The sequence below is a fragment of the Microcaecilia unicolor genome, chromosome 1 (genome assembly GCF_901765095.1).
Source record: "Microcaecilia unicolor chromosome 1, aMicUni1.1, whole genome shotgun sequence".
NCBI classification, from domain to species: Eukaryota; Metazoa; Chordata; class Amphibia; order Gymnophiona; family Siphonopidae; genus Microcaecilia; species Microcaecilia unicolor.
Window position 1 is genome coordinate 166,944,141 of NC_044031.1, and position 25,714 is coordinate 166,969,854.

Below are 25,714 nucleotides of genomic sequence, written 5' to 3' on the forward strand. Positions count from 1 at the left end.
GCCCAGAGTAACACACAGTGCAACAAACATGAGGTGCCCAGCTTTTATCTTGATCTCCAGTTTGACAGTCAAAGTAATACTTGTAAGCAAGGCGCACTTGCTTTGTCAGATTCTTGCGCTGATCATAAGTAGTGTATTTGCCACATATGTAGCAGAAATTGTTCGGATCGTTAACACATTTGCATCTATCCATCTTGCCTTATATACTTACTGCTGACATCAGCCAATAGACCTGTCTGAGCGCGTCCGGGCATGTCCGTTGGAATATTTCCAATATATAATGCATTAATATTATAAGTGAATAGGCTTTGCATGTATAACTTAAAATCTGGACGTGTCAGGCAAATTCGGAGTTCATATTTGGAGTCGGCGGGTTCAATTTAGTATAAATCACATGTTTTTCTCTCAGTAGCAAAATCATTGTTCAACAAAGAAATAGGCCTATAATTTTTAGCCAACATAGAGTATCTGCTAGGTTTCTTAGGAATTACAATATTTGCTTTAGTGAAGGTGCCTGAACTTTTATTTTGTTGCAAAAAATGATTGTAAAGTCGTAATAAGGTAGGAGAAAGGAGATTAGAAAAATATTTATAATATTCAATGGTTTACCCATCCCCGCCAGGGGCCTTACCTAATTTTAAGGATGCATTAGTCATGTTTGTTGATCAGTAGGAGCTTTTTGAGATCTATAAATTTCAGTGTAAAATTCTACACAATTCTTGAGAATGCCTTCTTTTTTAGTGAATATGTTGTTATGTTTATCTTTAATAGTTGATATGAAAGTTACAGATCTTTTTGCCTTTAAATAATTTGCCAAACTTTTCCCCACCCTATTGGCACCTGAGTAATAAGTTAATTGCTTAGGGGCCATTTTACTAAGTGCGTGAGCATCTATGCGCACCTGTGTGCCAAAATGGAGCTACTGCGTGTCTCTTGTAATTTCATTTATGGCGTGTGTCCAATACGCACGTCCGAAAATTTTATTTCATAGGGATGGGTTATTCTCCATGAATCCATTAAGTTCCAGGAATCCAGGAGTTCTTTCAATGCTGCATTTGCTTTTATTACTTTGGATTTAACAGTAGATTTTCTGTCCATGAAGACATCCAAGGGCAAGTTGATATCACCACCAACTATAATGTTATCAGCCCCAGATCATCGGCACCTAATTTAGATCTCTAACTCTCAACATAAGGCTCTTAAACTCTTTGAAAATCATCCTGTGTTTTGTTCTAACAGTGTTCCATATAGACTCATAAAATTGCTTCCCATTAAAAAATCAGTTTAAACATTAGCCTTGTAACATTTTATTGCTGAAAAGTATGGAAATAGTATGTTTGGTAGCATGTGCAGCTTAAGTTCTTCAAAAGTAATGAGTTTTTGTATGGAGCTGTACAGTGATGAGTCACTTTCTCCTATGCTCGGATTCCAAAAGAATCTATCAGACTTGAAACTGTAGAACTTAAGGGCCCTTTTACTAAGGCGTGCCTAAAAGTGGCCTGCCTTGGTGTAGGCATGTGTTTTGGACACACGCTGGTCCATTTCCTCAGCGCGCCTAGGAAAAAGGCTTTTTTGTGTGTGTGTCGGAAAATGGACGTGCAGCAAAATTAAAAAAGCACATGTCCATTTTCGGCCTTGAGTCCTTACTGCCACCCATTGACTTAGCGGTAAGGTCTCATGCGCTAACCCGGTGGTAAGAGTTCAACGTATGTCAACTGCCGATTACCGCCAGGTAAACGCCACTTGGTAGAAAATAGAAAATATTTTCTCCCGCATGTTTTGGTGCGCACCAAAAATGGAATTATTGCCCGGGGCACGTGGTAGCTGGATGGTAGTGCCAATTTGATGTGCGTTGGACTTGCGTAGGCACCTACGCGCCTTTGTAAAAGGGCCCTTTAGTGCTCTGCTTGAAGCATAGAGAAAACTGAATTTTTTTTCCCTGTGGTTGGTTCCTCCTCATATAGGACCATGACAAATCCTCTTGTATTTTGCAAATTTATTTTCCTTCAAGTTTTAAGTGCCTTTCCAGCTTATAATTGAAAAAGAAAAACGCCTATATTGCGACCCAAATCGGGAGATAGATGTTTATCTCACAAAAACGAATAAAGTGGTATAATCGAAAGCCGAATTTGGACGTTTTCAACTGCACTCCGTCGCGGATGCGGACAAAGTTGATGGGGGCATGTCAAAGGCGTGGTGAAGGCGGAACTGGGGCGTGGTTATCGGGCGATCAGAGATAGGCGCCTTTCGCCAATAATGGACAAAAAATATGCGTTTTTAGCGAGAATTTAGGGCACTTTTCCTGGACCCTGTTTTTCCACGAATAGGGCCCCAAAAAGTGCCCTAAATGACCAGATGACCACTGGAGGGAGTCGGGGATGACCTCCCCTGACTCCCCCAGTGGTCACAAACCCCCTCCCACCACAAAAATATGCTGTTTCACAACTTTTTATGTTCACCCTCAAATGTCATACCCACCTCCCTGGCAGCAGTATGCAGGTCACTGGAGCAGTTATTAGGGGGTGCAGTGGACATCAGGCAGGTAGACCCAGGCCCATCCCCCCCCACCTGTTACACTTGTGCTGGTAAATGGGAGCCCTCCACACCGCCCCCCAAACCCACTGTACCCACATGTAGGTGCCCCCCTTCACCCCTTAGGGCTATAGTAATGGTGTAGACTTGTGGGTGGTGGGTTTTGAGGGGGATTTGGGGGGCTCAACACACAAGGGAAGGGTGCTATGCACCTGGGAGCTCTTTTACCTTTTTTTTTTTTTTTTGTAAAAGTGCCCCCTAGGGTGCCCGGTTGGTGTCCTGGCATGTGAGGGGGGACAGTGCACTACGACTCCTGGCCCCTCCCACGAACAAATGCCTTGGATTTATTCATTTTTGAGCTGGGCGCTTTCATTTTCCATTATCGCTGAAAAACAAAAACGCCCAGCTGACAAATTGTCAAATAAAACATGGACGTCTATTTTTTCCCAAAATACAGTTCGGTCCGCCCCTTCACGGACCCGTTCTTGGAGATAAACGCCCATGGAGATAGACGTTTTTGTTCGATTATGCCCCTCTTTGTGTTCCCCTTTAGGTGTTTTTCGACTTATAATTTCTGATTTGGCTATTTCTTCTAGTCTTGAGAGCGTGCAAAGCTTTTCTCTTAGGATTTGTTTCCATACTCAGAGGCTTATTTGATGCAGTGTTGTGTTGGAAGTATAGCAGATTTGTGCTACAGGTTTTCCCTTATTTCTTCTCTGGAATTACCTGAATTCTCCAACAGAGCACTTGATCTCCAGCCATGTGGCACGCCCAGTCAGTTGAGTTTTCATGATTTCCACAATGAACACTCGAGAAATTTGCATGCACTACTTTCATCGTATGCAAATCTATCTTGTGTATATTCACTACGGATATCCTATAAACAAAGATGACTAGGTGTGTTGCGAGGACTACTTCTGTGGGTTATTGCCACCTAAGGATTCACTTGACATACAGAAGGACAGCGGAACATGCCACTCTTCTCATGCAGCACAGAGCGTGAGCTTTAGTGTCTTGGGTTGTCATACATAAGTATTGCCATACTGGGACAGACCAAAGGTTCATCAAGCCCAGTATCCTGTTTCCAACAGTAGCCAATCCAGGTCACAAATACCTGGCAAGATCCTAGCAGGCTGGTTTTGGAAGTCTTTTCTATTACTAGAACACTTTGTGCCTTGAGTGCCTCAAGTACAACAAAACTTTGTGTCCGCTAATGTTTCAAGGTTATATCTCTCTGAAAAAATGATCTGATGGCTTAAAAGTGTCCTTGCTGAATATATTGATGCTTTAAGAGTTTCTTGACTTGGTGTTTAGAAAAGTGCTTATGCTCGCAGTCCCTGCCAACTTAAGAGTCACAAACCAAGTCCAGGCTCTGGCTGAGTAGCACATACTGCTGCCACCTTTTGAATGGGTAGACTTCTGTGTGCTTTCACGGTATGCTGCTTAAGTAAAAAGGGCCAATCCTCTGGCATACTTTGATGTTTGGTGTCTCTTAAAGGATATATAGTTGCAATTGGTTTATATTGCTTCCTGACCTTGTGTATGCAGCTCAGACTCAAAATACACCTTGACATTTGGCACCTGGCACAAGCTGACAGAAAATGATTGAAGCCAAATTAGATAGTTGATGCTATACATAAGATCACAGTAGAATTCTAAGCTTGAGAAAGCCTAGGTAATAATTCGGTGACCCATCAGTGTGACTCCATGCAAAATACCTTCACGAGAATGCTAACTGCTGGTGAGCAACTATCTTATCTAGTTTGCTAGAGAGCTGCCTAATGTGCTTTCCTGGGAAAGTCAAACATTATGTAATTAAGTTTATGATGAACCTCTTTTTCTGTTTTTCTTTTCTTTTTCAGGAAATATCACTTGAAGATATTCAGCCTGTTGGCAATAGTAACAGTGGTCTGAATCCTTCATCGCACTTCCATGTTAATTTTACACAAGCTGTCAGCCAAGATGTAAGTCTTCATGAGGCCATGTTAAGATCAGATCCTACTCTTCGAAGAAATTCAGAAACCAGCAATTTTCAAAGAGAAGAATCCTTCCAGCAATCAAACTCTAGCAGAAATCCTGAGGCATTCCTCAGTGAGTCTAATCTGACAGGCTTATTTCCCTATGTTGAGAACAGTATTAGAAATCTAACAAACCAAGATATTCTGTCAGGTTTTGATGAAAACATATTTGATGAGATAAATCTGATGTCATTAGCCATAGAAGAAGGTTTTGATCCTATTGGAGTTTCCCAGCTCTTTGAAGCAGATTCTGATTCTGGACTTTCTTTAAGCTCCAGTCGTAGTCCAACCCTTTCGAGCACTTCTGATTCGTTGTCTACTTCTGCTGGTGAAGAAGGGGCTGTAGGTTACAGCGGTGATGTGGAATCTATTTCATATGATCATCTGGAAGGCGCTGTTGGAGGGTGTCTTCTGGAGCATAATAAATGCTGTCGATTGGAATGTCGATTTGATTCAGACTTTTGTGAGGAACCACAGTTTGAGCATGTTCATCATAATCATACTTACAGTCTCCTGCCACAGCAACTGAAGTCGGGTACAGAGCAATGTCATTTGTGGTCTGCAGAGGCAAGCAAATTAAATAGATGTGACAGGGATGCCGACAAAATTTTCAGTCGTGATGAACGACGCGCAAAAGCTCTAAGAATTCCATTTTCTGTAGAGGAGATTGTCGGCATGCCTGTTGATGTGTTCAACAGCCTTCTCTCCAAATACTACTTAACAGATGTCCAAATATCTGTTATTCGTGACATCAGACGAAGAGGTAAAAACAAGGTTGCTGCTCAGAATTGCCGTAAACGTAAACTAGATGCAATTCTGAACCTGGAAAATGATGTATGCCAACTTCAAGCACAGAAGGCAAGCCTGCTGAAAGAAAAAGCCCAGTGTAACAAATCGGTGAGCCAGATGAAACAAAAGCTCAGTGATTTGTATCGCAGTGTTTTCAGCCAGTTAAGAGATGAGCATGGCAGGCCTGTGAACCCCAGTCGGTATGCTCTCCGCTGCCACAGTGATGGCAGAATCCTGATTGTGCCTAGGGGAGCATTCAAATTAGAGCATAAAACAGAACAACAAAAGGGAAAGAAACAAAAATAAGAGTGAAGAACAAATTTTTCTCCTGTGGCCTTTTTTATAGGCTATTTCAATTGGGAGCTCTTAGTGGCACAAATACAGCATGGCCTTGTGTGTTCGTTAAGCAATGAACACACAAAAAGGAAGGGGAGTTGCACCTGATTACTGTGTGTATTCAGGTAGCAGTTATCAATTAGAAATAATTTAAAGCCGAGGTGTAGCCAGACCTTGATTTTTTTTTTTTGGGGGGGGGGGGGCTGGGCCCAAAGTGTGTGGGGGGGCACATTTTGCCCTGCCCCCATTGCAACCCTACATAAACTGGTCTGGCAGGGATCCCCAAGCCCTGCCAGTAGAATCCTTCCTGCAGTGATATTTGCCATGCTGCCTACTCCACTTTCCCGCGAAGTTTGCGCATGCTCAATTTCACTAATACTGAGCATGCGAACGGGGGAGAGGGAAAGCAGGACAGGCAGCATGGTGCTGAATATCGCCTCGGGAAAGCTGCTGCTGGTCGGGGATTGGGGAGGCAGGCCCCTGCCAGCCAAACCAGCAGACCTTGGGACCTGAACCCAAAATTGGGGGGGGGGGGGGGGGGGGGGGGCACCAAGGCCTGCCATGGCTAAACCACTGATTTAGTTACACAAAATGTTGGTTTGTATGGAAATGGCTTGTTATAAAATTGGCTGGACTTTCTATGGGTAAACGTGAGGTGCACCATTTTGCGCACTTACCTTCTGCAAGCAGAGCACTCTGGGGTGGATTTGGGGGTGACTTTGACATTTTGCTAATACTTTTAAATTTTTCACAAGTATGTGTATAAATGCTTGGAATGTCGTGTGTATTAAATAGCAGGTATTAATACATATAGGTATTTTCAGTGGGATAATTTTGAAAAGGAACGTGTACGCATATTTTCCCATTTGATTGGTGCACCTTATGTACTTATTTGCTGCACAGTGGACTGTTACAAAATTACCTTTTAAACATTTAAATGGCATCTTAACACCCTCTACTGCTACTGCTCCAAATGTACCAACAGGTTCAGCTGTAACTAGAATTGCAGAAGGTAGTCTTTCTTCCCTTCTACGCAACAATATACACAGGATAAAGAACATACAAGAATTTTCACAACAAAATCCATATGCACACATCACCAGGCCTGCCCTACCCTGCTCCTTTTCACCAAAATAAAAGTGCATGCATGCACTGTGGAGATGGCATGTACTTTTCCTTGCATGGGGCTGGGGGGGGGGGGGGGGGGGGGGCAATTTTTAAAGTGTTTGATTTCCTACAAGTAAACGGATAGAAAAAGTTTTTTGAAAATTGCCCTTCAGTTTAGGTCACCCTTATTACCCCTCGTTCAGATCCGGGAGTGTGTTATAAAATCAAATATACAGGGTGATACACACCACAAGTGTATTGTCACCTGGAAGGTAGAACTCTGTGAACTACAAAGTGACCTTAGATTTTATTTTTTATGTGATCATCACTGGAGCGCATTTTAAAAATCCAAATAGGTTTACAATTTTTGTTGCTTATCTAAAGAACTGTATTGTAGGTTATGCATTTTTAATTTATATATTTTTCTGTCCTGTGGAAGTTATAATTATGCTGTTTTGTTTTGTAAAATTTCGCTTTCCTGAGAAAAGGTCCTGGAGGCCGCTCAATGTTCTCATTAAATATATTTAAGGTTACAATTTTAAGCAAACTGGGATTGCTGATTTTTATAGGGTAACTTTTTTTTTTTTTTTTTTAACTGTGATTTCCTCTTGTGCATCCTGAAACCTAACATAGGGATGTAGTGAGTGCTGTGAATTTTGGGTCACATTTTGCCTGGATTGCTTGATCTTGCAGAATTTCTGTGTTGCACTCTTCTCTTACCATGGTGATGTAATCTGCTGCTTCTGTGTCTTCACAATTATTCAGGATGTTCCATTGTTGCTCATTCATTAAAAAAAAAAAAAAGTACCATGGCAAGCTTCTTACAATTTCCATCTTGCTAAGTAGTTCCACCACCTCATACATCATAGGACTTCCTCCTAGCCAGATGCCTCCTTAGAAGGATGGGATGGGAAGCCCATTGTTCCTGGACTCAGGGTCAACAGCAAATGAATCAAAACTCCACATCAATCTTTTGGAGCTTCATTTTATTTTAGTTACATTTGTACCCCGCGCTTTCCCACTCATGGCAGGCTCAATGCAGCTTACATATACAAGTACTTATTTGTACCTGGGGCAATGGAGGGTTAAGTGACTTGCCCAGAGTCACAAGGAGCTATGCCTGAAGTGGGAATCGAACTCAGTTCCTCAGGACCAGAGTCCACCACCCTAACCACTAGGCCACTCCTCCACTATTACATGTTCTTTTGCTTTCAAACACATTCTGTACAGAGGAGGAGGGTTTCTTTTCTTATACAATCAGATTGCAATGTTTTGTATAAAACAAGCAAGGTGGAATGGGATCCCTTGCTTTACAGAGAGAGGCCTATCACATTTGAATCCAGGCTATCCATCTCCAAGCCAGTTTTGTTCCAAGGAACATAGTAGATGACGACAGAGAAAGACCTGTATGGTCCATCCAGTCTGCCCAACAAGATAAACTCATATGTGCTACTTTATGTGTATACCTGACTTTGATTTGTTCCTTTGATTAATTGGTCAAGCTGGCGCTAGAACGGCGTAAGGGTAAAGATAAGAGGATGATTTTATTTAAGGGGTTTATTATGTGTGGGTAGGAAAAGTATTATTCATACATAATATTGATAAGGTGATATTTATTGAAATGTTTTTTGTAGGGGAGGTCCTTGACACAGCCGGAAGGCGAAACATGCATGTCGGACGCATTTGAGCCCCCAGTCCGAATATACTTAAGATAAGTGCTATAAAATGATATATAAGCAATAAGAGCCGATGAAGAAATTAGTGCAGTTTAGAATTGCCATAAAATTATGTTTAGGCAATTTTGCACTACTGAGGCGAGAATGTATGAGTTCTGATGAATTATTCAAAAAAAGTGGGTGGTAAAGAAAAAGTGTGAAGAAATTGTGTTGGAAGAATAAGAACTGGGATTGTGGAAATTGAAGTGTGATACATTGAAGTTCTCAGAGATTTATATATAATACTGCTTGGATTTGGTTTGATTTGTATCTGACATTTTCAGGGCATGGACTGTAGAAGTCTGCCCAGCACTAGCCCCGCCTCCCCCCACCGGCTCTGCCACCCAATCTCCGCTAAGCTTCTGAGGATCCATTCCTTCTGAACAGGATTCCTTTATGTTTATCCCACGCATTTTTGAATTCCGTTACCGTTTTCATCTCCACCACTTTCCGCGGGAAGGCATTCCAAGCATCCACCACTCTCTCTCTGTGAAAAAATACTTCCTGACATTTTTTTTGAGTCTGCCCCCCTTCAATCTCATTTCATGTCCTCTAGTTCTACCGCCTTTCCATCTTCGGAAAAGATTTGTTTGGGAATTAATATCTTCCAAATATTTGAACGTCTGTATCATATCACCCCTGTTTCTCCAGGGTATACATGTTCATGTCAACAAATCTCTTCTCATATGTTGTTATTATTACTATTATTACATTTGTATCCCACATTATCCCACCTTTTTGCAGGCTCAATGTGGCTTACACTTGTAATGGCTTATGTCTTGTAATGCAAATCCCATACCTTTTTTGTAGCTTTTCTTTGCACCGCTTCAATTCTTTTTACATCCTTAGCAAGATACGGCAACCAAAACTGAACACAATACTCCAGGTAGGGCCTCACCAACGACTTATACAGGGGCATCAACACCTCCTTTCTTCTGCTGGTCATACCTCTCTCTATACAGCCTAGCAACCTTCTAGCTACAGCCACCACCTTGTCACACTGCTTTGTCACCTTCAGATCCTCAGATACTATCACCCCAAGATCCCTTTCCCCGTCTGTACATATCAGACTCTCACTGCCTAACGCATATGTCTCCCGTGGATTTCTACTCCCTAAGTGCATCACTACTATGTTACTATCCTGCTTATTTTCGAAGGAGATCGCCGGCCATCTTCTGACACAAATCGGGAGATGGCCGGCCATCTCCTGAAGCCAGTGAAATCGGTATAATCGAAAGCTGATTTTGGCCGGCTCCAACTGCTTTCCGTCGCAGAGCCAGCCAAAGTTAAAGGGGGCGTTTCCACAGGGTATGAAAGGTGGGACGGGGGCGTTGTTAAGACATGGCTGGCTACAGCCGATAATGGAGAAAAGAAGGCCGGCTCTGAGGAGCATTTCGCCGGCTTCACTTGGTCCATTTATTTTTAGGACCAAGTCTCAAAAAAGTGCCCCAATTGACCAGATGACTACCGGAGGGAATCGGGGATCACCTCCCCTTACTCTCCCAGTGGTCACCAACCCCCTCCCACCCAAAAAAAAACCAAAAACGTTTTTGCCAGCCTCTATGCCAGCCTGAAATGTCATACCCAGCTCCCTGACAGCAGTATGCAGGTCCCTGGAGCAGTTTTTAGTGGGTGCAGTGCACTTCAGGCAGGTGGACCCAGGTGCATCCCCCCACCCTACCTGCTACACTTGTGGTAAGTGTTGAGCCCTCCAAGGCCCCCCCCAGAAAGCCACTGTACCCACATGTAGGTGCCCCCCTTCACCCATAAGGGCTATGATAATGGTGTAGAGTTGTGGGGAGTGGGTTTTGGGGGGGATTTGGGGGGCTCAGCACACAAGGGAAAGGAGGTATGCACCTGGGATCAATTTCAAAGTCCATTGCAGTGCCCCCTAGGGAGCCCGGTTGGTGTCCTGGCATGTGAGGGGGACCAGAGCACTACAAATGCTGGCTCCTCCCACGACCAAATGCCTTGGATTTGGCCGGGTTTGAGATGGCCGGCATCAGTTTCCATTATCGGCGAAAACCGATGCCGGCCATCTCAAATCCGGCCATCTCTGACATTTGGCCGGGCCCAACCGTATTATCAAAATGAAAGATGGCCGGCCATCTTTTTTGATATTACAGTTCGGGACTGCTCTTTGCGGCGCCGGCCATATAGATGGCCGCCACCATTTGATTATGTCCCTCCATGTTACTTTGCATTTCTTCGCATTGAATTTTAATTGCCAAACCTTAGACCATTCTTCTAGTTTCCGTAGATCCTTTTTCATGTTTTCCACTCCCTCCCGGGTGTCCATTCTGTTACAAATCTTAGTATCGTCATCAGCAAAACCCTTCAGCAATGTCACGCACAAATATACTGAACAGAATCGGCCCCAGCATCGATCCCTGAGGCACTCCACTGCTCACCTTTCCCTCCTCCGAGCAAATTCCATTTACCACCACCCTCTGGCGTCTGTCCGTCAACCAGTTCCTAATCCAGTTCACCACGTCGGGTCCTACAGTGGGGGAAATAAGTATTTGATCCCTTGCTGATTTTGTAAGTTTGCCCACTGACAAAGACATGAGCAGCCCATAATTGAAGGGTAGGTTATTGGTAACAGTGAGAGATAGCACATCACAAATTAAATCCGGAAAATCACATTGTGGAAAGTATATGAATTTATTTGCATTCTGCAGAGGGAAATAAGTATTTAATCCCTCTGGCAAACAAGACCTAATACTTGGTGGCAAAACCCTTGTTGGCAAGCACAGCGGTCAGACGTCTTCTGTAGTTGATGATGAGGTTTGCACACATGTCAGGAGGAATTTTGGTCCACTCCTCTTTGCAGATCATCTCTAAATCATTAAGAGTTCTGGGCTGTCGCTTGGCAACTCGCAGCTTCAGCTCCCTCCATAAGTTTTCAATGGGATTAAGGTCTGGTGACTGGCTAGGCCACTCCATGACCCTAATGTGCTTCTTCCTGAGCCACTCCTTTGTTGCCTTGGCTGTATGTTTTGGGTCATTGTCGTGCTGGAAGACCCAGCCACGACCCATTTTTAAGGCCCTGGCGGAGGGAAGGAGGTTGTCACTCAGAATTGTACGGTACATGGCCCCATCCATTCTCCCATTGATGCGGTGAAGTAGTCCTGTGCCCTTAGCAGAGAAACACCCCCAAAACATAACATTTCCACCTCCATGCTTGACAGTGGGGACGGTGTTCTTTGGGTCATAGGCAGCATTTCTCTTCCTCCAAACACGGCGAGTTGAGTTCATGCCAAAGAGCTCAATTTTTGTCTCATCTGACCACAGCACCTTCTCCCAATCACTCTCGGCATCATCCAGGTGTTCACTGGCAAACTTCAGACGGGCCGTTACATGTGCCTTCCGGAGCAGGGGGACCTTGCGGGCACTGCAGGATTGCAATCCGTTATGTCGTAATGTGTTACCAATGGTTTTCGTGGTGACAGTGGTCCCAGCTGCCTTGAGATCATTGACAAGTTCCCCCCTTGTAGTTGTAGGCTGATTTCTAACCTTCCTCATGATCAAGGATACCCCACGAGGTGAGATTTTGCGTGGAGCCCCAGATCTTTGTCGATTGACAGTCATTTTGTACTTCTTCCATTTTCTTACTATGGCACCAACAGTTGTCTCCTTCTCGCCCAGCGTCTTACTGATGGTTTTGTAGCCCATTCCAGCCTTGTGCAGGTGTATGATCTTGTCCCTGACATCCTTAGACAGCTCCTTGCTCTTGGCCATTTTGTAGAGGTTAGAGTCTGACTGATTCACTGAGTCTGTGGACAGGTGTCTTTCATACAGGTGACCATTGCCGACAGCTGTCTGTCATGCAGGTAACGAGTTGATTTGGAGCATCTACCTGGTCTGTAGGGGCCAGATCTCTTACTGGTTGGTGGGGGATCAAATACTTATTTCCCTCTGCAGAATGCAAATAAATTCATATACTTTCCACAATGTGATTTTCCGGATTTAATTTGTGATGTGCTATCTCTCACTGTTACCAATAACCTACCCTTCAATTATGGGCTGCTCATGTCTTTGTCAGTGGGCAAACTTACAAAATCAGCAAGGGATCAAATACTTATTTCCCCCACTGTATCTTCAGCCTGTCAAGTTTATTCAAGAGCCTTTTGAGGGGAACCGTGTCAAAAGCTTTGCTGAAATCTAAGTAGATTACCTCTATAGCACGTCCATAATTTAGTTCTCCGGTCACCTAGTCAAAGAATTCAATGAGATATGTTTGGCACGATTTACCTTTGGTAAAACCATGTTGTCTCAGATCTTGCAACTTATTGGCTTCCAGGAAATTCACTATCCTTTCCTTCAGCATCGCTTCCATTACTTTTCCAATAACCGAAGTGAGGCTCACCGGCCTATAGTTTACAACTTTTTCCCTATCACCACTTTTGTGAAGAGGGACCACATCTGCTGTTCTCCACTCCCACGGAGCCTCTCCCTTCTCCAAGGATTTATTAAACAAATCTTTAAGAGGACCCGCCAGAACCTCTCTGAGCTCCCTCAATATCCTGGGGTGGATCCCGTCCGGTCCCATGGCTTTGTCCACCTTTAGATTTTTAAGTTGTTCATACACACTTTTCCGTGAACGGTGCTATATCCACTCCATTCTCATATGTACTTTTCCAGTGAATCGCGGTCCTTCTCCAGGATTTTCTTCTGTGAAAACAGAACAAAAGTATCTGTTTAGCAAATTTGCTTTTTCTTCATCATTATCTACATAGCGGTTTGCAGCATCTTTCAGTCTCACAATTCCCTTTTTAGTCTTCCTCCTTTCACTAATATACCTGAAGAAATTTTTGTCACCCCTCCTTACCTTATCAATTGTTCTTCCACTCACGCTTTCGCCAGACGTATCTCTCTCTCTTGGCGTCTTTCAGTTTCATCCAGTATTCCTTTCCGTGTTCCTCTTCGTGAGTTTTTCAGTATTTCAGGAACGCCAACTCTTCAGCCTTTATTTTTTCAGCCACTTGCTTGGAGAACCATATCGGTTTCCTTTTTCGCTTGCTTTTATTTACTCTCCTTACATAAAGGTTTGTGGCCCTATTTATAGCTTTTTTTCAGCCTGGACCACTGTCCTTCCACTTCTCGTTTATCCTCCCAGTCCATCAGCTCCTTCCTCAGATATTTCCCCATTTTACTAAAGTCAGCATGCTTGAAATCCAGGACTTTGAGTTTTGAGTGGCCGCCCTCCGCTTCAGCTGTCATATCAAACCAAACTGTTTGATGGTCACTGCTGCCCAGATGGGCACCCACTCGGACATTTGACACACTATCCCCATTTGTGAGCACCAGATCCAGCGTCGTTCCCTCCCTCGTGGGTTCCGTAACCATTTGTCTGAGCAGAGCACTTTGAAAAGCATCCAGGACTTCTCTACTTCTTTCCGATTCCGCAGATGGAACCTTCCAATCTACATCTGGCAGATTGAAATCTCCCAGCAACAGCACCTCTCTTTTCTTTCCCAACTTTTGAATATCTGCGATCAGATCTTTATCTAGTTCCTCCAATTGTGTCAGGGGTCTGTAGACAACACCCACGTGGACAGAGGTTCTATCATCTCTTTTTAAGGTGATCCATATTGCTTCTTCCTTTCCCCAGATCCCTGTCATTTCAGTCGCTGCGATATCATTTCTCACATACAGAGCTACTCCTCCACCTTTACGACCATCTCTGTCCTTCCTAAATAGATTATAGCCTGGTAGGTTTGCATCCCATTCATGGGAATATATTGAGCCACGTCTCCGTGATTGCAACAACGTTAAGTCTGCCTCCAACATCAGGGCTTGAAGGTCATGAACTTTATTGCTTAGACGGCGAGCATTTGTGGTCATCGCTTTCCATCTACATTTCCTGGTATGTGTTTCAACATTAGTGATTTGGGGGTTTCTTTTCTCTTTGGGTACCTTCATATCTTTTTGTTCCACCGTCATTGTTTTTTCTTTTTCTTCTTCTTCCGCCTCAGTTCTATTTTCAGGACCATCATAGTGCTATAAGGGAGCAAAAGAATTCTGTAGGGGCAACACTTGTGAGGGCGGATGCTTCTGTGTCACATAACGAATTCTGCCTGAGCCTACCATGAACCTTCTATTCTTAGGTGGTTTTATCCTTTGAGGCAGTGGAATGTGGAATGTGTTTACTGTGAAACCTGAACTCTAGAACTGTATTAAGCCACTTATCTACACAGCTGGTTGGGATAAGGGGAAGACAAGGTTAAGAAATGCACTAGAAATGTCCAAAGCCACAGCTTTAAGGTAGGGATAGCCAGAAAGAAAACATTCCCACGGATAATCACAGCAGAATCCTTTAACTTCACAAATGGTCATTTTCTGATAAGGCACCTCACTTCATCTTTCAGTAGTGGGGATCTCCTGTAGTAGATCTGTTTGCTTCAACAAAAAGTCACCAGTTTTGCTTCAGGATTCTTTGGATTTCATCATAGAACAGCTTTTCCTCAGATGCATTTATCCAGTATACTTCCTATCCCCCCCCCCCCCCCCCCCACAATTTCAAAAGATCATTCAGAAAACAGTTCAGGACTCGGCGAACATAATATTGGCAGCTCCAGATTGGCTATGTTATAATAGTTCCCATGGCTCTTAGTTCTGTCAGTTGACCAGTTGAATCTGTTGGGTACCCATCCAACTCTCCTTAATCAGCTTGGGGGGTGGGGGCAACTCCCCCCCCCCCCCCCGTGACCTCACATCCTCTAGCGCTTACAGCTTGGAGACTCAAGGGACAGAAGTAGAATTTCTGTCTTAAGACATGATCAAGGCTTCCAAAAAACCACCTGTATAAAAAAAGCCTTTCTCTCAGGGAAACAATTTCAAATTTGGTGTGAAACAAATACTTATAATCCATCTTCATGCTCCATATCTCATTCACCTTTCAGATTAAGCCTTAAGACTTCCTCAGTAAGAGTACAACTACCTGGACTTTCGTGTTTCATAACTTACAACAAGCTGATTTCTTCCTAGCCCTTGATTATTCATTTCCTCAAACGTCTCTGGATTCGTCGGCCTCCGGTGCAACCACCACCTGCTTGGTGAAATCTCAATTTGGTGCTCTATTAATGCCACCTTCCTTTTGAGTTGCTTGCTTCTTTGAAACTACATACCTAGAAAACCATTTTCCTTTTCACAATCACTTTAGCCTGAAGTATTAGTGAAATCCAAGCCTTAGTCTATTATCTTCCCTACTACAGTAGTACTTGGATCATACAAAGATCTATTTATCACCACTTTTTCTTTTTTTAATCAACATTCTCTAGGACATACAGACTCCATCTACCTGGATAGCTGACTGTATAGAATTCTGCTACCACCAGGCCAATGTTCGTCTCCCTATCCACATAAAGAGCACTTTGCCTGAGAGCAGTCAACCTCTACTACTCACCTACAGGCCATACCCCTACTGGATATTTGCAAGGCAGCAACCCAGTCTTCCACAAACACCTTGACAATGCAGCAAGGTCTGACAGTAAATCTGGATCAAAATCATTTTGCCTTTTCCTTCAGTAGCACTTGTGGCAGCCCTCAGCTTGGGTAGCACCAAGTGTGGCTGCATTATCGTAGTGGTTTATGGAGAATGTAAAGTTGCTTACCTATAATGAGTTTGTGGTGGACAACAGGATAATGCAAACACACCTTTCTGCCCACTATCCAATAACTGTTAATAATAACTCTCATGAATCACTTAATAACCACTGAGTGATAGGCTTAAATCACAGTCTCTAACACATAGAATATATCAACCAAAAGTAGACTGTGCATTCACTGTTTCTCCTCATATTGTAAGATTGTGGAGAGATGGGGGGGGGGAAAAGTCTCATTAATAAAAGGGCAGATACAAATCAAGGTCAGATATACATATAAAGTAGCACATATGAGTTTATCTTGTTGGGCAGACTGGATGGACCGTGCAGGTCTTTTGCTGCTGTCACTTACTATGTATGTTATGTATTAATTACCTGGTCACATAAAGACCTTTGCGGTGATGAGTCTAATCATTGACAAAAACTCCATCTATTTCAAGTGTGTTTCAAAATGAGTGCATCTGTGTGCGGTGTTCTGATTATGCCCAAATTTCAATGACATATATAATGAAATAACAAATAATAAGCTGTATATTCAGCAGGGCTGCACTTATCTTTGGCTTGATGTGTCCCAACAGACATCTGTTTTGCCGTCTCCTTTTTCAAGGGACCAAGCTTGACTGTAGCAGCTTTGCTCCTGTCCCTCACAACCCCCTGACAACCATACAAAATAGAAGAATCATAGACTGCTTAAATTATATTCTCTATGCATTTGCTTGGTATGGATTATCTAAGACAAGCTATGTCTTCAAGGAAGGAAAGATATGGTGCATGGCCTTGGTTAAAAGACTATACAAGCTAGAGAACGCAATTCCATATAGCAGGCTGATGAAAGATAAAAACCAAATGAGTCTGTATTTCTCCTCATAGTTGATTCCTGTTACTAGTAAACAAGCTGTCTGCCTCTGTGTTTTATTTCAAATGTGAAACTGCTGCACATGAGAGGTATTGAGGTAATAGCACTTTAAAAAGTATGTTTTCATCCAACAGGACAGCGTGTACAAGAACAATGCACTGAATCGACCACAAGCTTGTACTAGAGACCACGCTGAGTGAAAGGGTAAATCTATCCTTGGGCTTTTGTGGGCTTTGGCCCCCTTATTGAGAGTACCCACAGTAATGTAAAACTGTAATGGTTTTTCTGAGGTGGGTATCTGTGCCCTAGAAACTGGACCCAAGTGGTTGCCCGTCTGTATTTGAACCAGTGCCCTACAAGCAGGAGACTGACTATGTCCCTATAAACTCAAAAGCCTTGAAAAATGGAAGTTAGTGCTGGTGGGCTTGTGTAGCAAGGAGTTCAACTTTGAATGTGAAAAAGAATCGATATACTCTCGAGTTAATGATGAAAGCCTGATTTTGGTTCAGCTGGAAACATCTTTATTACAGCAGTATATAGACCGGTGATATTCAGCCATTAGCTGTCAGTGTTTTTATATCTGCTGCCTGCTGTATTCCTGGATATTCAGTATTGGGCATGGGCAGTGAATAGCTGGTTTATCTGTTGGCCGCTAAAACGTGTGCGGTTAAGTGCAATATTCAGCCCTGAACCACATAAGATAGGACTGATTTTTGTACGGTGGTCTTATGCAGTTAAGGGCTGAATATTTGCACTTAACCACATAAGTGCCAACTCCAGCCCTGGAACGCCCACGTTAGCTGGTTTTGGCTCAGGCGCTGTTAATATTTAGTGGCACTAACCAGTTAAGTGCTGCTGCCTATTTGCAGTTAGCCCTGGACAAGTGATTTAAATAGCCAGGAGCCACTCTGGGCCATTTAAATCGCTTGACACTGTGTGCCATCTACACTTTGCTTAATGTATGTATGTATATTAGTGTGTGCACAAAAAATACTGTTTTGGTAACAGGGTGATTTAGAACGTCACAAGATCTTTGGTTTCAAAAACTGTATGTCCATTTAAAAAAAAATAAAGTACTGTATCTTCTGTTCATAGACTGTTCAGTTTTATCAATATTTTTACTGCAGCAATATGAACTGTTTTGGGAATGCTGTATATTCAGGGACTTACAGTAGTGTTAATATAAAATAAATGAGCACAGTGGTTCTGTATTTTGTGTTCCATTTTACTTGAATAAACCCTATGGGTCCTGTTTCCAAGTGTCTCTAATTCTGTAGCAATCCATCTTAAATAGTTTCTAAAGTATTTGCTTGTTCTAAAAAATACCATTGTATCTTTTCTTAATCATAACTAGGAATATGGTCAATATTCAATTTCTTCACAGGCCTAATTCTAGTCTTAGAAATCACCATAAAATTACATCCCTCCCCCTTACCCCAATTGTTGGGCAGCCTCTGGAGTAGAAGTGGTGAATTTTTGGAATGCACAGACTTGTATATACATCATTTATTTTTTTTTCTCCCTTCTAATTAACAAGACCTAGATGTATGTAAGGCACCATCACAAGAGCTAGATCCAAATCCAAACTTTACTATGTGAGATTCACCTTAATTACTGTGTCCTCTGCAATGTGACTGAAGCAAAAAGCCAAAACAAAAATTAATACCTGAGGCCAGAATGGCACCAGTAGAGGGAATCAAACCAAACCAAAGCAGGAAAGAACTTCCAACAGTAATCAAAACAGAAGACAAGAGTGGAAGAAGTGGTTCCAAAGAACACCAAAGTCTAATGTCTTCAAACAGAAGTTTATTGTCCAAATAAAAGTGACATACATCATTTGTCTGAAACACAACCAGTGTTTCAGCAAAATGCCACCTTCGGGGGTCACAACTTGAGGGGTAGCTTAAAACAATATGGAGCATAACCGCAATGTCAGCAAAAAATACAACAGAACAGCGTCTGCAGTGTTGTGGGTCTATCCCTACACAGCCCATGTAGGGTCTAGACGGTGTATGTCGCTTTTATTTGAAGAATAAACTTGTTTGAAGATATTAGACTTCTGGTTTTCCTTGGAATCACCTCTTCCACTCTTGTCTTCTAACCAGTAGAGGGCAACTTTGGATTTTTTTTTTTTGGGGGGGGGACGCGGCTGGAAAGGTATAACATGCATGCCCATTTCATTTTTATATATATTTGTATTTATTACACATTAATGGAGGACATAGTCCTTCCCTTCCACAGAATAAACAATATTGAAAATCACTTATATCAACACCATAGAAATTCAATACAGAACAAAGAAAAAAAAAGAAACAAGTACTTCCTATTCCCCCCCCCCCCCCCCCAATTTCTGTCACTTTTGTTGGTCCTTGTGTAAGAGAGGATGAAAGGGTTGTAGAAGGAAAAGAATAGGAAGAAGCATGCTAATATGTAAGACACTGGCCTGTTTGTACAAGATGCAATGTCCTTATGTTAGAATGTTTCACAGTATAACATCTACTATTGTAGAATTATTTCTTGAGAAGGTGGTAACATTAATATCAGTACTTTGGTACTACAAGAAGTCATTATATACCATATGATGGTTCAGGCTCATGCTTAAATGGACCTGTTAGGGGGTTGTACTATGCTTCTAGGCTAAGTACATAAGTATTGCCATACTGGTAAAGACCAAATGTCCATTGAGCCCAGCATCCTGTTTCCAACAGTGGCCAATCCAGGTCACCCAGCAAGAACCCAAAAATGTACAAAACATTTTATACTGGTTATCCCAGAAATAGTGGATTTTCCCCAAGTCCATTAAATAACTGTCTATGGACTTTTCCTTTAGGAAGCTGTCCAAACCTTTTTTTAAACTCCGCTAAGCTAACTGCCTTTACCACATTCTCTGGCAACAAATTCCAGAGTTTAATTAAACGTTGAGTGAAGAAACATTTTCTCCGATTCGTTTTAAATTTACTACATTGTAGCTTCATCGCATGCCCCCTAGTCCTAGTATTTTGAAAAGCGTGAAGATGCTTCACATCTACCCGTTCAACTCCACTCATTATTTTATAGACCTCTATCATATCTCCCCTCAGCCACCTTTTCTCCAAGCTGAAGAGCCCTAGCCGCTTTAGCCTTTCCTCATAGGGAAGTCGTCCCATCCTTCGTCGCCCTTCTCGCCAACTTTTCTAATGCCACTATATCTTTTTTGAGATGTGGCGACCAGAATTGAACACAATATTCGAGATGCGGTTGCACCATGGAGCGATACGAAGGCATTATAACATCCTCATTTTTTCCATTCCTAATAATACCTAAATTCTATTTGCTTTCTTAGCCGCAGCAGCACACTTAGCAGAAGGGTTCAACGTATCATCAATGACTATGCCTAGATCCTTTTCTTGGTCCGTGACTCCTAACGTGGAACCTTGCATGACATAGCTATAATTCGGGTTCCTCTTTCCCACATGCATCACTTTGCAGTTGCTCACATTAAACGTCATCTGCCAATTAGCCACCCAGTCTCGTAAGGTCCTCTTGTAATTTTTCACAATCCTCCAGCAATTTAACAACTTTGAATAACTTTGTGTCATCAGCAAATTTAATTACCTCACTAGTTACTCCCATCTCTAGGTCATTTATAAATACAGTAAAAAGCAGCAGTCCCAGCACAGAGCCCTGGGGAACCCCACTAACTAGCCTTCTCCATTGAGAATACTGACCATTTAACCCTACTCTCTGTTTTCTATCTTTTAACCAGTTTTTAATCCACAATAGAACAGTACCTCCTATCCCATGACTCTCCCAATTTCCTCTGGAGTCTTTCATGAGGTACTTTGTCAAACACCTTCTGAAAAGCCAGATACACAATATTTTTTTTCACCCAGCTCCCCTTTATCCACGTTTGTTCACCCCTTCAAAGAAATGTAGTAGATTGGTGAGGCAAGATTTCCCTTCACTAAATCCATGTTGACTTTGTCTCATTAATCCATGCTTTTGAATATGCTCTGTAATTTTGTTCTTACTAATAGTCTCTACCATTTTGCCCAGCACAGATGTCAGACTCACCAGTCTATAATTTCCCGGATCTCCTCTGGAACCTTTTTTAAAAACCAGCGTTACATTGGCCACCCTCCAATCTTCTGGTACCACGCTCGATTTTAAGGATAAATTACATATTTCTAACAAAGCTGTTCATACTGGACTCATGTCTTCATTTGCATCCAGCGAGGCCACACTGTCCATGCTCTGGACATAAGCACTGAACACACTAGTTATGGGTGTCTGTGTCTGAAACAGCCCTATTACAGAGTACACTTGCCACTCAACCCCTTATTAACATGGAGGGAATAACAGCTGACAAGGTCAAAAGGCTCAAAAGTTGGACGTGGGAGGGGCTCTGGTGTATTTGGATTTCAGCAAGGCCTCCGACAGTTCCACACAGGCAACTCATAAATAAACTGAGTTCCCTCAGTATGGGACCTAGAGTAACTGATGGTTAAAGATTGGTTGAACAGAAGGAGACAGAGGGTAGCGGTAAATGGAGCTTGCTCTGAAGATAAAAATGTTATCAGTGGAGTACCGCAGGGTTCAGGCCTAGGGCTGGCTCTTTTTAACATCTTTGTGAGTGATATTGCAGAAGTGTGGTCTGGTAAAATTTGTCTCATTGTGGATGATATCAAACTCTTCAAGAGGGTGGACACCCTGGAAGGTGTGGATGACATAAGGAAGGATATAGCCAGGGCTTTTTTTTTTTTTGAGGGGGTACTGAGTACCGGCACCTTCTCCATTGTCTGCTAAAACTGACCCATGGTCCCCAAGTTTTAATGAAAGAGCTCAGGCTCTACACACCAATTCTGCCTTGTCATAGATTCTGTGACTAGTTGCAGGTGACCTGGCTATTGTGGGGTGGGTCCCTCATTGATCACCCCACCCCCTGAAGGGTGGCCTGACATTTGAGTACCAGCACCTTTTTCGCTAGAAAATATGCACTGGATATAGCAAAGCTTGAGGAATGGTCTTGATATTTGGTAACTAATACTTAATGCTAAAAAATGCAGGGTCATGTATTTGGATCATAAGAATCCGAGGGAACGATACAATATAGAGGTCAAAGTGCTTCTGTGTATAAAGGAAGAACAGGATGTCAGGGTGATTGTGTCTAATGACCTTAAAGTGGCCAAACAGAAAAAGTGACGATCAAAGTCAGAAGGATGCATGGGTGCATAAGGAGAGGGATGACCAACAGGAAGAAAGAGGTGATGGTGCTCTTGTATATCTCTCTGGCAGGGCCCCTTTTAGAGTAGTGTGCGCAATTCTGGATACTGCCAGTCCAGAGTGCAGCTACAAAATTGGTAAGCGGTCTTCGACATGAAAAGTGACAAGCTTATGAACCTCAGCATGTATACACAAAGACAGGAAGCAAAAAGGAAGCATGATAGAAACATTTAAATATCTCAGGGACATTAATGTACAGGGAGAGCCTTTTCCAAATGATGGAAAACTCTGGAATGAGGGGGCATATGATGAAGTTAAGAGGAAACAGGCTTAGGAGAAATCTAATAAAGTATTCATTTACAGAAAGGGTGGTGGAAGGTTGGAATGGCCTCCCGGTGGAGGTTGTGGAGATGACTGTCAGAGTTTAAGAAAGCATGGGACAAGCATGTGGGATCCCTTTGGAAGAGGGGTTAAAGGTTACAGAGGATGGGCAGACTGGATGGGCCATTTGGCCTTTACCTGCTGTCATATTTCTGTTTCCTGGGCCCAAGAAGAGCTCAGAGGCTCCAAAGGCCAAAAAAGAAAATTGAAAAAAAAAAAATTTAAAGGATCAACTAAAAAACAAAAAAAATGTCCTGAAACAGGGTAGGTACCAAAACAAAGTTAGACATGCTAAGATTAGAAACCCAACCTCTCTGCTCCATGGAAATGGTTAGACTCAAGCATCAGACGAGAAGCCAATCGTGCATGCCCCAAGTGACAGTGCACTATGGCAGTGCAGTGTCTGCACCAGACTCCATGGATGTCGTCACCCACATATGAGAATATCATGCCTGTCCTTGGAGAAATGTGTTTAAAAGCATGGCAAGCTTATATTTGTTCATACCGGAACTGGCTAATGCCGTTACGGTACTATGTAAGTCACATTGAGCCTGCAAATAGGTGGGAAAATGTGGGATAGAAATGTACAGTACAAAAACACATTACCCTGGGTTCAACAAAGAGCTAAAAACACTATCCAGAAGAGAAACGAAAATGGAGGAAAAACAAGAATGAACAAATCACTTAAAGCATGGAAAGAAATTCAAAGAACAAACAAATATAAAATAAGAAACCAAAAGAAAATTCTATTAAGAACAAATAGGCACAGACTACAAAGACGTGGAGAAACAATACAAATTAGTTCTCCACGTCTTTGTAACAACTTACTCAATACCAAAATAGTAACAGCACCAAATGGACAACTCCCACCTGCAGCAAAACTAACCAGTTACTTCGAAGAAAAAATTACCAACCTACAGAACAATCTGCATCAGAGAAACACAAATGAAACCCTTCATAAACTAGTCCCTAACCCAGGAGAGTACCCGGTGGACTGTATCTGGTCTAACTTCAACTATCTAACCACTGAAACCATGGCTCATGCAAAGTTCTCCTCCACCCATTGCCAATTAGACATGTCCCAACATAATGAAAGACCCCCCCCCCCCCCCCAAAAAAAAAAAAAAAAAAAAAATTCATCTCCGAACTCACATACCATCTTAACTACATGCTCCAAGAAGGCCTATTCCCTCAGGACAAAGGAAACATTCTACTAACACCCATCCCAAAATACACACACACACACACACACAAAAAAGAAGAAATGACAAATTAGAAGCCAATTGCTTCTATACCTCTACCAACCAAACTAATGGCATTATAGTGGCCAAACAGAATACCTCACCAAATTTACCATACTCCATGAATCTCAATCTGCCTTCAGACCCCACCACAGCACAAACAATACTAATCACACTTCTGTCCAGATTCAAGCACGAAATAGCAATGGGCAAAACATCCTCCTACTCCAATTTGACCTATCAAGCACATTCGACATGTTAGACAACACTATTGAGAATCCTTGACAAAATAGGAATTACAGGAAAAGTACTTACCTGGATCAAAGATTCCCAACTTCCAGGACATAAGTTAAATCAAACTATCTCCTCACCCTGGAAAGCAGAACGCGGAGTACCACAGGGCACTCTGCTCTCGCCAATCTTATTCAACCTGACGACCCCACTTGCCAGATCACTAGTCAAACAAGACCTCAACCCATTCCTATATGTGGACATCACAATCCACATACCCTTAAAACAGCATCCCACAGAAATCACAGCATGACCATCATGGAATCCTGGGCATTGGCATTCAGATTAAAACACAGAAAAAACCCAATGCCTCATTCCTCTCTTCCCAACAATGAATTCCCCACTACCATCAATGCACTGAGCTCATCTCTCCCAAACTCAATCTGAAAATACTAGGTATAATAATAGACCATAACCGGACATTCGAAAGCCAAGCTAAGATTATGACAAAAATGTTCTACACAATTTGGAAACTTAAACAAATAAATACTTCCCTAGGAACTTATTTTGCAATATGATCCAAACACAGACTACTGCAACCAAATCCATGCGGGTTGCAAAGACCATATCATAAGAAAACTACAAACACCACAAAATACAGCAGCCAGACTTACCTATGGAAAAACACACTTCAAAAGTGCAAAACCCCTCCTACAAAGCCTACACTGGCTGCCAATTAATTAATTAACTGCATTTGTATCCCACATTTTCCCACCCATTTGCAGGCTCAATGTGGCTTACATTGTTCTGTCATGGCAATCACCATTCTGGAGTAAGAAATACAAGAGGTATTACATAAAGATCATGAATGACATAGTAGATTAAGCAATCAGGTATAAAGAGTTCATGTTCAGAATAAGAGATAGAATAGTATTCCATTAAAGTTCATATGATGGGTCGTTGTCTTGATGAGGACATAGTAGATTCAAATTCAGAATGGGAGATAAAGCGGTATTGCGTTAACGTTCATAGGCGGGATTGTTGTGGTACGCCTTGTTGAAAAGGTAGGTCTTCAATGATTTCCAAAAGTTGGTTAGGTCTGGCAATTTTTTCACGTCAGGTGGTAGTGCATTCCATAACTGCATGCTACTGTAGGGAAAGCTGGATGCATGTGTTTAATTTGTATTTAGGCATGCATAACCTCCAAAATATGCTCAATAGTGCACAGAATTATCTACGGCCTTGCACCTTGGTGAGCTAACTAGAGCCAGTTTCAAAGATAGTTCCACCAAGACCCTGAAGCAGTAGCACGAAACGCTGGCCATCGTCGGCATGGGGTGAGGGGAGAAGAAACTAGCTCCAGCAGCAGAAGCTACAAGTGTCAGTAGCGATGGCATCTGAAAGATAAGTGGTCTTTCATTCTCGAGAAAGTTTTCTATGCATATTTAACCAGTGTAACTGTTGACACAGCAGTATTGTATGAAAGTCTTGTAGCAATTAGTGACGTCATATCAATTTTAAAGGGTTATTTTTTTTTGGCCAATGATGAACAGAGGGTCATTCACGATCCGTTTAAGCTCCAGTAGATTGTATTAATCTAGGAGCTCTGTGAGGCCATTTTCCCCTTCGTTATAAGAGGTTTGACATAATTGCATTTAAGTACATTTTCATCACGTGGAAGACATTATCTAGTGATTGT

The 25,714-nt window shown here is 42.4% G+C and overlaps 1 protein-coding gene across 5 annotated transcripts in view; it reads left to right on the forward strand.

The window, feature by feature from the left end:
• The window catches only part of NFE2L3 (nuclear factor, erythroid 2 like 3), a 104,611-nt gene extending 86,415 nt beyond the window's left edge, over positions 1 to 18,196 (forward strand). For 2 of the 5 annotated variants that reach the window (XM_030202154.1, XM_030202162.1), the window contains one exon: positions 4,395 to 6,170. In XM_030202154.1, the coding sequence (XP_030058014.1) occupies positions 4,395 to 5,645 (1,251 nt within the window). In that variant the 3' untranslated portion in view covers positions 5,646 to 6,170. Of the gene's footprint in view, positions 1 to 4,394; positions 6,171 to 8,416; positions 8,802 to 17,094 lie in introns of those variants that run through there. The other 3 variants (XM_030202179.1, XM_030202170.1, XM_030202189.1) reach the window with 3 other exon arrangements.
• Positions 18,197 to 25,714: the final 7,518 nt, after the last annotated feature.